Here is a 13,080-nt window from a genome sequence, read left to right as displayed (position 1 = left end):
TGGAATGCATTTCAAATTAACAGGTGAGCCTTCATAAAAGTTCATTTGTGGAATTTCTTTCCTTCTTAATGCATTTGAGTCAATCAGTTGTGTTGTGACAAGGTATGGGGGTATACAGAAGGTAGACAAAGTCCATATTATGGCAAGAACAGCTCAAATAAGCAAACAGTCCATCATTACTTTAAGACATGAAGGTCAGTCAATACAGAACATTTCAACAACTTTGAAAGTTTCTTCAAGTGCAGTCGCAAAAACCATCAAGCTCTTTGATGAAACTGGCTCTCATGAGGACCGCCACAGGAAAGGAAGACCCAGAGTTACCTCTGCTGCAGAGGATAAGTTCATTAGAGTTAGCCTCAGAAATTGCAGTCAAAATAAATGCTTCACAGAGTTCAAGTAACAGACACATCTCAACATCAACTGTTCAGAGGAGACTGTGTGACTCAGTCCTTTATGGTCGAATTGCTGCATAGAAACCACTACTAAAAGGACACCAATAAGAAGACTTGCTTAGGCCAGGAAACCCAAGCAATGGACATTAGTGGACGGATCATCTTCACATGTGTATTTCCCACCGTGAAGCATGGAGGAGGTGGTGTTATGGTGTAGGGTGCTTAGCTGGTGACACTGTCTGTGATTTACTTAGAATTCAAGGCACACTTAACCAGCATGGCTACCACACCATTCTGCAGCGATACGCCATCCCATCTGGTTTGCACTTAATGGGTCTATCGTTGGTTTTTCAACAGGACAATGACCCAAGACACCTCCAGGCTGTGTAAGGGCTATTTTACCAAGAAGGAGAGTGATGGAGTGCTGCATCAGATGACCTGGCCTCCACAATCACCCGACCACAACCAAATTGAGATGGTTTGGGATGAGTTGGACCACAGAGTGAAGGAAAAGCTGCCAGCAAGTGCTCAGCATATGTGGGAACTCCTTCAAGACTGTTGGAAAAGCATTCCAGGTGAAGCTGGTTGAGAGAATGCCAAGAGTGTGCAAAGTTGTCATCAAGGCAAAGGGTGGCTACTTTTAAGAATATCAAATATATTTTGATTTGTTTAACACCTTTTTGGTTACCACATGATTCCATGTGTTAAGACATTAAAACTATGAACTCACTATTAATCTACAATGTAGAAAATAGTAAAAAATAAAGAAAAACCCTTGAATGTGTAGGTGTTCTAAAACTTTTGACTGGTAGTGAATGAATGGAAGATCTTCAGGGGAGAGTGAAGTAGAGGCACATAGTGAAGTAGAGGCACAGAGTGAAGTAGAGGCACAGAGTGAAGTAGAGGCACAGAGTGAGAGAGAGAGGTAGGGATTAGAGATGGATGGAGTTGGAGGTAGAGAGTAGGAATTAGAAGGAGAGAGAGATGGAGGTAGAGAGTAGGAATTAGAAGGAGAGAGAGATGGAGGTAGAGAGTAGGAATTAGAAGGAGAGAGAGATGAGGTAGAGAGTAGGAATTAGAAGGAGAGAGAGATGGAGGTAGAGAGTAGGAATTAGAAGGAGAGAGAGATGGAGGTAGAGAGTAGGAATTAGAAGGAGAGAGAGATGGAGGTAGAGAGTAGGAATTAGAAGGAGAGAGAGATGGAGGTAGAGGTAGACAGTAGGGATGTACAGTGAATAGAGTACACAGTTATCAGATCAGGCCTTTGTTCAAACACACACACATGCTGCTCGGGACACGCCCCATACCTGCCAGAAGTCCTGCAGAGAGGGAGGGGCGGATGGAGGGATGGAGGAGGGGAGAGGAGACAGGGAGGGAGGGGCGGGACAGTTTATGAATAGGTAGGTAGGGGATACGGGGGAGGGATGGTTGATAAAATGGGGGATTCATCGGGAGGAGGAGGAGGAGGAAGGGTTATTGGTTATATGGAGAAGACTGCCAGAGCAGGAGTAGATTCCACAGCAGTTACATGAATAACAGCAAAACATTACAATAACATTACATTATAACAACTGATGGTTTGGTCACAATGATATGAGGAGAGAGAAAGAGGGAGAGAGATACACTTGGACAGTGGAAGATTAAACTCAAGGGAACATTTGGTTTAGAAAACACAGGAGACCCAAGTAGAATCTGTTAAAGCAGGGGAGTACCCAAACATACTAAGAGCAGCGGGGGAGTACCCAAACATACTAAGAGCAGCAGGGGAGTACCCAAACATACTAAGAGCAGCAGGGGAGTACCCAAACATACTAAGAGCAGCGGGGGAGTACCCAAACATACTAAGAGCAGCGGGGGAGTACCCAAACATACTAAGAGCAGCTTGGGAGTACCCAAACATACTAAGAGCAGTGGGGGAGTACCCAAACATACTAAGAGCAGTGGGGGAGTACCCAAACATACTAAGAGCAGTGGGGGAGTACCCAAACATACTAAGAGCAGTAGGGGAGTACCCAAACATACTAAGAGCAGTAGGGGAGTACCCAAACATACTAAGAGCAGTGGGGGAGTACCCACACATACTAAGAGCAGTAGGGGAGTACCCAAACATACTAAGAGCAGTAGGGGAGTACCCAAACATACTAAGAGCAGTGGGGGAGTACCCAAACATACTAAGAGCAGTAGGGGAGTACCCAAACATACTAAGAGCAGTAGGGGAGTACCCAAACATACTAAGAGCAGTAGGGAGTAACCAAATATTAAAAGAACAAACAATGGATAAATAAACAAATGTGAAAAAAATATGGTGAGGGATTTTAGCAGTGCGAAAGAGACAGGAGAGGAGAACAACCATTTTCCAATTAATATTTTTTTTCATAGATACTAATAGTACTCAAGCAGATTTCGTAGTGATATTTTTCCCCTCAGACAAGGAGAAGCTTCATCCCCCGTGGACCCCCCCCCCACTCCACCACCCCCAACCAATCCCAATCTCCTAGTCTGAACCTTGAATTAGCATACTCTGACCATAAAACTGCCCTCGACTCAGGAGTTTCAGCTCAGGGGAGTTGTAGGTTACTGTAATTCTTACAATATTAATATTGTCTCCCATTCCAGTGGAGTGGAGCGATTTCATAGGTTCTTGGCGAGGGAACGAGGGGAGGGAGGAGGGGGAAAGGAGGCTGGATAGAAAAGCGAGTGAAGTGTAATTCTGTTGCCAAGCCAGAGGACGCTATCAGGCCAATCAGGTGCGTCGGTGTGTGAATGGTGAGTGTGTTTGCACGTCAAGGGACTATCATCCACAGCTAGCCATGCATCATGTGTAGACTACTGTATAGTACAGAGAGAGATATGCAAACAGAATGCCCAGAGATACAGGTGACATATCGGCTACATAGGGATCATCCATCTAGAACTCTGGAACGTTCCATCTAGAACTCTGGAACATTCCTTCTAGAACTCTGGAACATTCCTTCTAGAACATTCCTTCTAGAACTCTGGAACATTCCATTTCCAGTTGAAAGAGGGGGTTAGCTTGGTTAAACCCATCTCAACTCTCTATATATATTTTTGATTGCTCATATACGCACACAAACTAAAGGAATCATGTTGAATGTCCAAATAGCTTGGTGGTCCAATACAGTGATTGAGAGAGAGAGAGAGAATATGAGGGTCTGTGGTGGCTAGGCAACCTAGCCTAGTAAAATCAGTCTGAATGCTAAATCTCAATGGTGAGAGAAGAATTCAGACTGGTTAACTAGGCTATGTTGCTTTGCCACAATCGATCTCTGTTTTTACTCACTCAATCACTTTAGTACACCTCAAGCTGTTGGTATGGACATTATCATGCCGTTTCATACCTCAAGCTGTTGGTATGGACATTATCATGCCGTTTCATACCTCAAGCTGTTGGTATGGACATTATCATGCCGTTTCATACCTCAAGCTGTTGGTATGGACATTATCATGCCGTTTCATACCGCAAGCTGTTGGTATGGACATTATCATGCCGGTTCATACCTCAAGCTGTTGGTATGGACATTATAATGCCGTTTCATACCTCAAGCTGTTGGTATGGACATTATCATGCCGTTTCATACCGCAAGCTGTTGGTATGGACATTATCATGCCGTTTCATACCTCAAGCTGTTGGTATGGACATTATCATGCCGTTTCATACCTCAAGCTGTTGGTGTGGACATTATCATGCCGTTTCATACCTCAAGCTGTTGGTATGGACATTATCATGCCGTTTCATACCGCAAGCTGTTGGTATGGACATTATAATGCCGTTTCATACCTCAAGCTGTTGGTATGGACATTATCATGCCGTTTCATACCTCAAGCTGTTGGTATGGACATTATCATGCCGTTTCATACCTCAAGCTGTTGGTATGGACATTATCATGCCGTTTCATACCGCAAGCTGTTGGTATGGACATTATAATGCCGTTTCATACCTCAAGCTGTTTGTGTGGACATTATCATGCCGTTTCATACCTCAAGCTGTTGGTATGGACATTATCATGCCGTTTCATACCTCAAGCTGTTGGTATGGACATTATCATGCCGTTTCATACCTCAAGCTGTTGGTATGGACATTATCATGCCGTTTCATACCGCAAGCTCTTTGTTGAGACACTATTCCATTTATATATGGTTATATTGGGGTGCGTGTATTAAACAAATGATGGACCTAGTTCTGGACCAATGAGCATGAATGTGCAAACATACTGTAATCGTCCTCTGTTGACTATTCATATTCAAATAGTAGTTAAATAGTATAATCTCGGTTTTGTTTGCTTATCTAAAAAAATCAGTGCAGGGTCAGTGTTCTTGTCTGTGTAAACGTAAAGGTGTGTGTGTGTGTGTGTGTGTGTGTGTGTGTGTGTGTGTGTGTGTGTGTGTGTGTGTGTGTGTTTATTGAGCTGCAACATTTTTCTTTTATGCTCCTGCTGTGTGTCGCTATGGTTACATAGAAAACACCAGGGCTGCGTCCAAAAATGGCATCCTACACCCTTTATAGTCCGCACTACTTGTGACCAGGGCCCATAGTGGATAGGCTACCGTTTGGGACACCCCCAGGGCACCTTCCATTCACCTTTACCGCAGGAACAGAGATAAACACACAGTAGATATTGATCAACGAGCTGGGATACTGGCTTGTGTTTCCAATATATTGGATATCTGTCAGAGTCTGAGGGTTATTCAAATAACCTACTGACATCTGAATAGCCGAGGGGGGAGGGAGGAGAGAGATGGAGGGTAGGGAAGGGGGGTGGAGGGACGGAGGAGAGAAATGTATGGTAGGAAAGGGGGGAGGAGAGAGAGAGATGGAGGGTAGGGAAGGAGAGAGATAGAGGGTAGGGATGGGGGGAGTAGAGAAAATACTTCGCCGCCAACTCGACTCTTTAATCTGTGATTTGTGTCTTGACGGTTTACGAACACATTAGTGATAAAGAGAGTGAGGGAGAGAACGTTTCATAGCACATGATTGATAGATAGCAGGGTGATTATTCATTGATGCCCCTGGGGGGAAACTGACGGGCCCAAATAACGAGATTACACACATGATTACTATTCATGTACTAACAATCTGTTGATGAAAGAGAGAGGGAGGGATGGAGAGAGGGAGCGACAAGAGGAGGGAGGGAGGAAGGAGCAAGTTAGGGAGGGTCTGGGAATTGATTGATGCTCACTGGGACTGTATGATGTGTGGTGAGGATGGATGGTTACTCTGACAGCTAATTAACCACTAATTACTGTGGCAGAAAAATTAACAACTTCCGTTGTCTCCACATACTAGATCAATGAAGACGTATTGTTTGACTGGAAGAAAACTACCAACAGGCATTATTTAAGGGACCCAAGCCGGAGCAAAACTAAAGGGAGGGCTTGGAATTCAACATGGGGTTTTCTCTGGATCAAAAATGGGGCTTAGGTGGTAGGCGTGGCAAGGGCGTGGCAGTAGGCACGTTCGCCGGCCAAAATCTTTTAGATGCCGCTGACAAAATGTTGCTGTTTTAAAGCTAATTTCCTGCTATTTTTACCTTTATTTAACTAGGCAAGTCAGTTAAGAACAAATTCTTGACAAGAACAAATAACTGCCTTGTTCAGGTGCAGAACGACAGATTGGTACCTTGTCAGCTTCGAACTTGCAACCTTTTGGTTACTAGTCCAATGCTCTAACCACTAGGCTACCCTGCCGCCCCAAATTGTACACATTTTGCTGTGGCTTATGCCATCTGAGTGACTCAAAATGGGGACCACATCGCAGTGCTAACTGCGCCACCAGAGTCTCTGGGTTCGCGCCCAGGCTCTGTCGCAGCCGGCCGCGACCGGGAGGTCCGTGGGGCGACGCACAATTGGGCTAGCGTCGTCCGGGTTAGGGAGGGTTTGGCCGGTAGGGATATCCTTGTCTCATCGCGCTCCAGCGACTCCTGTGGCGGGCCGGGCGCAGTGCGCGCTAACCAAGGGGGCCAGGTGCACGGTGTTTCCTCCGACACATTGGTGCGGCTGGCTTCCGGGTTGGAGGCGCGCTGTGTTAAAGAAGCAGTGCGGCTTGGTTGGGTTGTGCTTCGGAGGACGCATGGCTTTCGACCTTCGTCTCTCCCGAGCCCGTACGGGAGTTGTAGCGATGAGACAAGATAGTAATTACTAGCGATTGGATACCACGAAAAATTGGGGAGAAAAGGGGATAAAATTTATAAAAAAAAAAAAAAATAATAAATAAATAAAAAAATAAATGGGGACCACGTGCCATGACAAAAATACTCCTGAAGAGCATTATTTTGGAGAATGAGATTCTCTCGGTCTATAGTTTTATTTTGGTGATTGTTAGTTCTCTAAGTTCTTTTATTTTTTCTTTAAATGTATAGGTCCATTATCTTGTCGACATACTTTATATCTGGTATTAGTCTTAAGTTTAATCTTCACTAAATACATATATATATGGATTTTAAAAAAAAATAAAAAAATATTGGTTGGACTTACAGTAGGCAGCCCGCCCCAAAACTTTTCTGTGCAGAAAAAACCCTGGAGAAAGAATACGAAAGGTGACCGGGGACAAGGATGGGTGTAGGTGGCTTATCTATGCCCCTAGCGTTGTTCTCTTATCTAGTCTAGGTCCATTACTCTGGTCCAAGGTCCACCTGTCAGCCTATAAAAGTACCACTAAATAGACCATTATGGTCTAGTAGGCAGGTCCACTAGTTGAGTCTCTTAATGATTAAGTGGTTAACTATGCGTGGAACAAAGCTGTTCTTTCAGACACAGAGCAAGGCAAGGATGACATTGGAACTTGTTCAGAGTTGTGCGAATCAAGAGTTGTGCGAATCAAGAGTTGTGCGAATCAAGAGTTGTGCAAATCAAGAGTTGTGCGAATCAAGAGTTGTGCGAATCAAGAGTTGTGCGAATCAAGAGTTGTGCGAATCAAGAGTTGTGTGCTCTGCCAGAGGAGAGAAGACCGGTGCTAGGGACTAGGTGATACCGGAACAGAGGTGTGGTACTCTCTTCAAGGTGCTTGTTAGTGATTGGACGTCATGTCATGGGAGTAGTTTGGTGGTTCTTTAACAGAGCCTTCAAATGGGAGGTTTTGTGCTTTGCCATTCACCCTTCAGTCTGTCTGAGGATAGGAGGGGGGTGCTGTAGTCAAGACAGGAACAGGGTTTGGTTTCTGCGTACAGTCCTTATTATTGATGGAAATTGACATCTTCTCCTGGGACATGTGGTGCTCAGTCTTTACACTCTCCCTAATATAGACCACAGCTAGAAGCCACCCTTCTGTTGACTGGCAGGCATCCTTAGGGGACAGGGACATGGGTACGTCCGCCAACTGATTACTATTGATGGGATCAATTCATTACGATTTAATAGGATAAACTGACCCTACATTTTTATGTCTGGCAGCTATCCACATGTCCTTCGTTCCTTTCTCCTCAAAGCCTGCTATCCACATGTCCCTCGTCCCTTCCTCAAAGCCTGCTATCCACATGTCCCTCGTCCCTTCCTCAAAGCCTGCTATCCACATGTCCCTCGTCCCTTCCTCCTTAAAGCCTGCTATTCACATGTCCCTCGTCCCTTCCTCCTTAAAGCCTGCTATCCACATGTCCCTCGTCCCTTCCTCCTTAAAGCCTGCTATCCACATGTCCCTCGTCCCTTCCTCCTTAAAGCCTGCTATCCACATGTCCCTCGTCCCTTCCTCCTTAAAGCCTGCTGTCCACATGTCCCTTCCTCCTTAAAGCCTGCTATCCACATGTCCCTCGTCCCTTCCTCCTTAAAGCCTGCTATCCACATGTCCCTCGTCCCTTCCTCCTTAAAGCCTGCTATCCACATGTCCCTCGTCCCTTCCTCCTTAAAGCCTGCTATCCACATGTCCCTCGTCCCTTCCTCCTTAAAGCCTGCTATCCACATGTCCCTCGTCCCTTCCTCCTTAAAGCCTGCTATCCACATGTCCCTCGTCCCTTCCTCCTTAAAGCCTGCTATCCACATGTCCCTCGTCCCTTCCTCCTTAAAGCCTGCTATCCACATGTCCCTCGTCCCTTCCTCCTTAAAGCCTGCTATCCACATGTCCCTCGTCCCTTCCTCCTTAAAGCCTGCTATCCACATGTCCCTCGTCCCTTCCTCCTTAAAGCCTGCTATCCACATGTCCCTCGTCCCTTCCTCCTTAAAGCCTGCTATCCACATGTCCCTCGTCCCTTCCTCCTTAAAGCCTGCTATCCACATGTCCCTCGTCCCTTCCTCCTTAAAGCCTGCTATCCACATGTCCCTCGTCCCTTCCTCCTTAAAGCCTGCTATCCACATGTCCCTCGTCCCTTCCTCCTTAAAGCCTGCTATCCACATGTCCCTCGTCCCTTCCTCCTTAAAGCCTGCTATCCACATGTCCCTCGTCCCTTCCTCCTTAAAGCCTGCTATCCACATGTCCCTCGTCCCTTCCTCCTTAAAGCCTGCTATCCACATGTCCCTCGTCCCTTCCTCCTTAAAGCCTGCTATCCACATGTCCCTCGTCCCTTCCTCCTTAAAGCCTGCTATCCACATGTCCCTCGTCCCTTCCTCCTTAAAGCCTGCTATCCACATGTCCCTCGTCCCTTCCTCCTTAAAGCCTGCTATCCACATGTCCCTCGTCCCTTCCTCAGCCTGCTATCCACATGTCCCTCGTCCCTTCCTCAGCCTGCTATCCACATGTCCCTCGTCCCTTCCTCAGCCTGCTATCCACATGTCCCTCGTCCCTTCCTCAGCCTGCTATCCACATGTCCCTCATCCCTTCCTCAGCCTGCTATCCACACGTCCCTCGTCCCTTCCTCAAAGCCTGCTATCCACATGTCCCTCGTCCCTTCCTCAAAGCCTGCTATCCACATGTCCCTCGTCCCTTCCTCCTTAAAGCCTGCTATCCACGTGTCCCTCGTCCCTTCCTCCTTAAAGCCTGCTATCCACATGTCCCTCGTCCCTTCCTCCTTAAAGCCTGCTATCCACATGTCCCTCGTCCCTTCCTCCTTAAAGCCTGCTATCCACATGTCCCTCGTCCCTTCCTCCTTAAAGCCTGCTATCCACATGTCCCTCGTCCCTTCCTCCTTAAAGCCTGCTATCCACATGTCCCTCGTCCCTTCCTCCTTAAAGCCTGCTATCCACATGTCCCTCGTCCCTTCCTCCTTAAAGCCTGCTATCCACATGTCCCTCGTCCCTTCCTCCTTAAAGCCTGCTATCCACATGTCCCTCGTCCCTTCCTCCTTAAAGCCTGCTATCCACATGTCCCTCGTCCCTTCCTCCTTAAAGCCTGCTATCCACATGTCCCTCGTCCCTTCCTCAAAGCCTGCTATCCACATGTCCCTCGTCCCTTCCTCAAAGCCTGCTATCCACATGTCCCTCGTCCCTTCCTCAAAGCCTGCTATCCACATGTCCCTCGTCCCTTCCTCAAAGCCTGCTATCCACATGTCCCTCGTCCCTTCCTCCTTAAAGCCTGCTATCCACATGTCCCTCGTCCCTTCCTCCTTAAAGCCTGCTATCCACATGTCCCTCGTCCCTTCCTCCTTAAAGCCTGCTATCCACATGTCCCTCGTCCCTTCCTCCTTAAAGCCTGCTATCCACATGTCCCTCGTCCCTTCCTCCTTAAAGCCTGCTACCCACATGTCCCTCGTCCCTTCCTCCTTAAAGCCTGCTATCCACATGTCCCTCGTCCCTTCCTCCTTAAAGCCTGCTGTCCACATGTCCCTCGTCCCTTCCTCCTTAAAGCCTGCTATCCACATGTCCCTCGTCCCTTCCTCCTTAAAGCCTGCTATCCACATGTCCCTCGTCCTTTCCTCCTTAAAGCCTGCTATCCACATGTCCCTCGTCCCTTCCTCCTTAAAGCCTGCTATCCACATGTCCCTCGTCCCTTCCTCCTCAAAGCCTGCTATCCACATGTCCCTCGTCCCTTCCTCAAAGCCTGCTGTCCACATGTCCCTCGTCCCTTCCTCCTTAAAGCCTGCTGTCCACATGTCCCTCGTCCCTTCCTCCTTAAAGCCTGCTGTCCACATGTCCCTCGTCCCTTCCTCCTTAAAGCCTGCTATCCACATGTCCCTCGTCCCTTCCTCAAAGCCTGCTATCCACATGTCCCTCCCTCCTTAAAGCCTGCTATCCACATGTCCCTCGTCCCTTCCTCCTTAAAGCCTGCTATCCACATGTCCCTCGTCCCTTCCTCCTTAAAGCCTGCTATCCACATGTCCCTCGTCCCTTCCTCCTTAAAGCCTGCTATCCACATGTCCCTTCCTCAGCCTGCTATCCACATGTCCCTCGTCCCTTCCTCAAAGCCTGCTATCCACATGTCCCTCGTCCCTTCCTCAAAGCCTGCTATCCACATGTCCCTCGTCCCTTCCTCAAAGCCTGCTATCCACATGTCCCTCGTCCCTTCCTCCTTAAAGCCTGCTATCCACATGTCCCTCGTCCCTTCCTCCTTAAAGCCTGCTATCCACATGTCCCTCGTCCCTTCCTCCTTAAAGCCTGCTACCCACATGTCCCTCGTCCCTTCCTCCTTAAAGTCTGCTATCCACATGTCCCTCGTCCCTTCCTCCTTAAAGCCTGCTGTCCACATGTCCCTCGTCCCTTCCTCAAAGCCTGCTATCCACATTTCCCTCGTCCCTTCCTCCTTAAAGCCTGCTATCCACATGTCCCTCGTCCTTTCCTCCTTAAAGCCTGCTATCCACATGTGCCTCGTCCCTTCCTCCTTAAAGCCTGCTATCCACATGTCCCTCGTCCCTTCCTCCTTAAAGCCTGCTATCCACATGTCCCTCGTCCCTTCCTCAGCCTGCTATCCACATGTCCCTCGTCCCTTCCTCAAAGCCTGCTATCCACATGTCCCTCGTCCCTTCCTCAAAGCCTGCTATCCACATGTCCCTCGTCCCTTCCTCAGCCAGCTATCCACATGTCCCTCGTTCCTTCCTCCTTAAACCCTGCTACCCACATGTCCCTCGTTCCTTCCTCAAACCCAGCTATCCACATGTCCCTCGTTCCTTCCTCCTTAAACCCAGCTATCCACATGTCCCTCGTCCCTTCCTCCTTAAACCCAGCTATCCACATGTCCCTCGTCCCTTCCTCCTTAAACCCAGCTACCCACATGTCCCTCGTTCCTTCCTCCTCAAAGCCTGCTATCCACATGTCCCTCGTCCCTTCCTCCTTAAAGCCTGCTATCCACATGTCCCTCATTCCTTCCTCCTTAAACCCAGCTATCCACATGTCCCTCGTCCCTTCCTCCTTAAACCCAGCTACCCACATGTCCCTCGTCCTTTCCTCCTTAAACCCAGCTATCTACATGTCCCTCGTCCCTTCCTCCTTAAAGCCTGCTATCCACATGTCCCTCATTCCTTCCTCCTTAAAGCCTGCTATCCACATGTCCCTCGTTCCTTCCTCCTTAAAGCCTGCTATCCACATGTCCCTCGTCCCTTCCTCCTTAAAGCCTGCTATCCACATGTCCCTCGTCCCTTCCTCCTTAAAGCCTGCTATCCACATGTCCCTCGTCCCTTCCTCCTTAAAGCCTGCTATCCACATGTCCCTCGTCCCTTCCTCCTTAAAGCCTGCTATCCACATGTCCCTCATTCCTTAAAGCCTGCTATCCACATGTCCCTCATTCCTTAAAGCCTGCTATCCACATGTCCCTCATTCCTTAAAGCCTGCTATCCACATGTCCCTCATTCCTTAAAGCCTGCTATCCACATGTCCCTCATTCCTTAAAGCCTGCTATCCACATGTCCCTCATTCCTTAAAGCCTGCTATCCACATGTCCCTCATTCCTTAAAGCCTGCTATCTACATGTCCCTCGTCCCTTCCTCCTTAAAGCCTGCTATCCACATGTCCCTCATTCCTTAAAGCCTGCTAGATGGCCAGCTGGATAGAACACCACTCTGTCATAAGGCCTACTGATGCAGCAAAAGGGTGAATGTCAAAGACTTAAGAGAGTGGTGGTAGGCGTGTCTTTGGAGATGAACATTAGGTTAGTAGTGGATGGGTCTGGGATTGTGGATATTGGCTGTAACAGCGTTAATCTGCCAATTCTGGCTTCTCTTCATCATATTAGTTCAGGATCTGAAGTGTCTCTTAACTCACAAGCAGCAGCATCTTCGCAATTAGACCACATTTTATGCTGCTGTTTATACACCGTTATAACCTTAGCTTTATAACCTGCTTATTAACCTTCTTGTAAACCTAATAAGACTGTGGTATTTAAGAAAAATAAAGTAGTCCTGCATTTAAAAAAGTAGCTTCAAAGAGCTTTTATTTTGCAAATGCTGTTGTTATCCGAGCTGTGATCTTGACTTCCTTCTCGTCCTGTACTCCAGTGTTCCCTCATCCTGGTCCTGGGGACCCCTAGCACTACACACCTTATAACACCAATCAACTCAAAGCTTTTGATTTGAATCAGGTGTATGAGGCGAAACCAAAATGTGCATCCCTTCAGGTCCCCGGGACCAGGATGAAGAAACATCGCACTAGAGAGTGATAGGTTATAAAACAACTGTTGAATCTCATGATGAAATATATTCCACCTCGATAACCCCCCCCTCTTCCCCATTGCAATTAAGATTACCGCAGTTCCATGGTTATCCACTTAGGATTACTCTCTCACGCTTCACTCTCACAGTCTGAAAAGAGAGGTGGAATGAGTTTTATGAAACCAGGCGGTGCATCCCAAATGGAAACCTGTTCCCTAATAGATCACACT

At 47.6% G+C, this 13,080-nt stretch overlaps 3 protein-coding genes across 4 annotated transcripts in view; all 3 read right to left on the bottom strand.

Moving 5' to 3' along the window:
• The window catches only part of micu1 (mitochondrial calcium uptake 1), a 113,051-nt gene that overhangs the window by 43,294 nt on the left and 56,677 nt on the right, over nucleotides 1-13,080 (bottom strand). The window lies entirely within an intron of this gene.
• On the bottom strand, nucleotides 7,368-10,436 carry LOC120046068 (pol-RFamide neuropeptides-like). Its single transcript, XM_038991000.1, has 3 exons — nucleotides 10,403-10,436; nucleotides 8,135-9,005; nucleotides 7,368-8,102 (listed from the first exon to the last, which is right to left on the bottom strand). The coding sequence occupies exons 2-3, from the start codon at nucleotides 9,003-9,005 to the stop codon at nucleotides 7,954-7,956; spliced, it is 1,020 nt and encodes a 339-aa protein (XP_038846928.1). The 5' UTR covers nucleotides 10,403-10,436; the 3' UTR covers nucleotides 7,368-7,953.
• LOC120046066 (filaggrin-2-like) lies at nucleotides 8,998-11,702 on the bottom strand. The gene is made up of 3 exons (XM_038990996.1): nucleotides 10,827-11,702; nucleotides 10,497-10,613; nucleotides 8,998-10,236 (listed from the first exon to the last, which is right to left on the bottom strand). Exons 1-3 carry the CDS (start codon nucleotides 11,146-11,148, stop codon nucleotides 9,158-9,160), a joined length of 1,518 nt encoding a protein of 505 aa, XP_038846924.1. The 5' UTR covers nucleotides 11,149-11,702; the 3' UTR covers nucleotides 8,998-9,157.

This window comes from Salvelinus namaycush, chromosome 4 (assembly GCF_016432855.1).
Source record: "Salvelinus namaycush isolate Seneca chromosome 4, SaNama_1.0, whole genome shotgun sequence".
Taxonomy (NCBI): domain Eukaryota; kingdom Metazoa; phylum Chordata; class Actinopteri; order Salmoniformes; family Salmonidae; genus Salvelinus; species Salvelinus namaycush.
This window is presented reverse-complemented; position numbering and strand designations above follow the sequence as displayed.

Bases quoted from the DNA above. Each gene is read 5' to 3' on its own strand.
- LOC120046068 (XM_038991000.1), bottom strand. From the start codon at position 9,005: ATGTGGATAGCAGGCTTTAAGGAGGAAGGGACGAGGGACATGTGGATA. The intron at 8,103-8,134 runs GCTTTAAGGAGG...TGTGGACAGCAG, and splicing joins GAGGGACATGTGGATAGCAG to GCTTTAAGGAGGAAGGGACG.
- LOC120046066 (XM_038990996.1), bottom strand. From the start codon at position 11,148: ATGTGGATAGCAGGCTTTAAGGAGGAAGGGACGAGGGACATGTGGATA. The intron at 10,614-10,826 runs GCTTTAAGGAGG...TGTGGATAGCAG, and splicing joins GAGGGACATGTGGATAGCAG to GCTTTAAGGAGGAAGGGACG. The intron at 10,237-10,496 runs GCTTTAAGGAGG...TGTGGATAGCAG, and splicing joins GAGGGACATGTGGATAGCAG to GCTTTAAGGAGGAAGGGACG.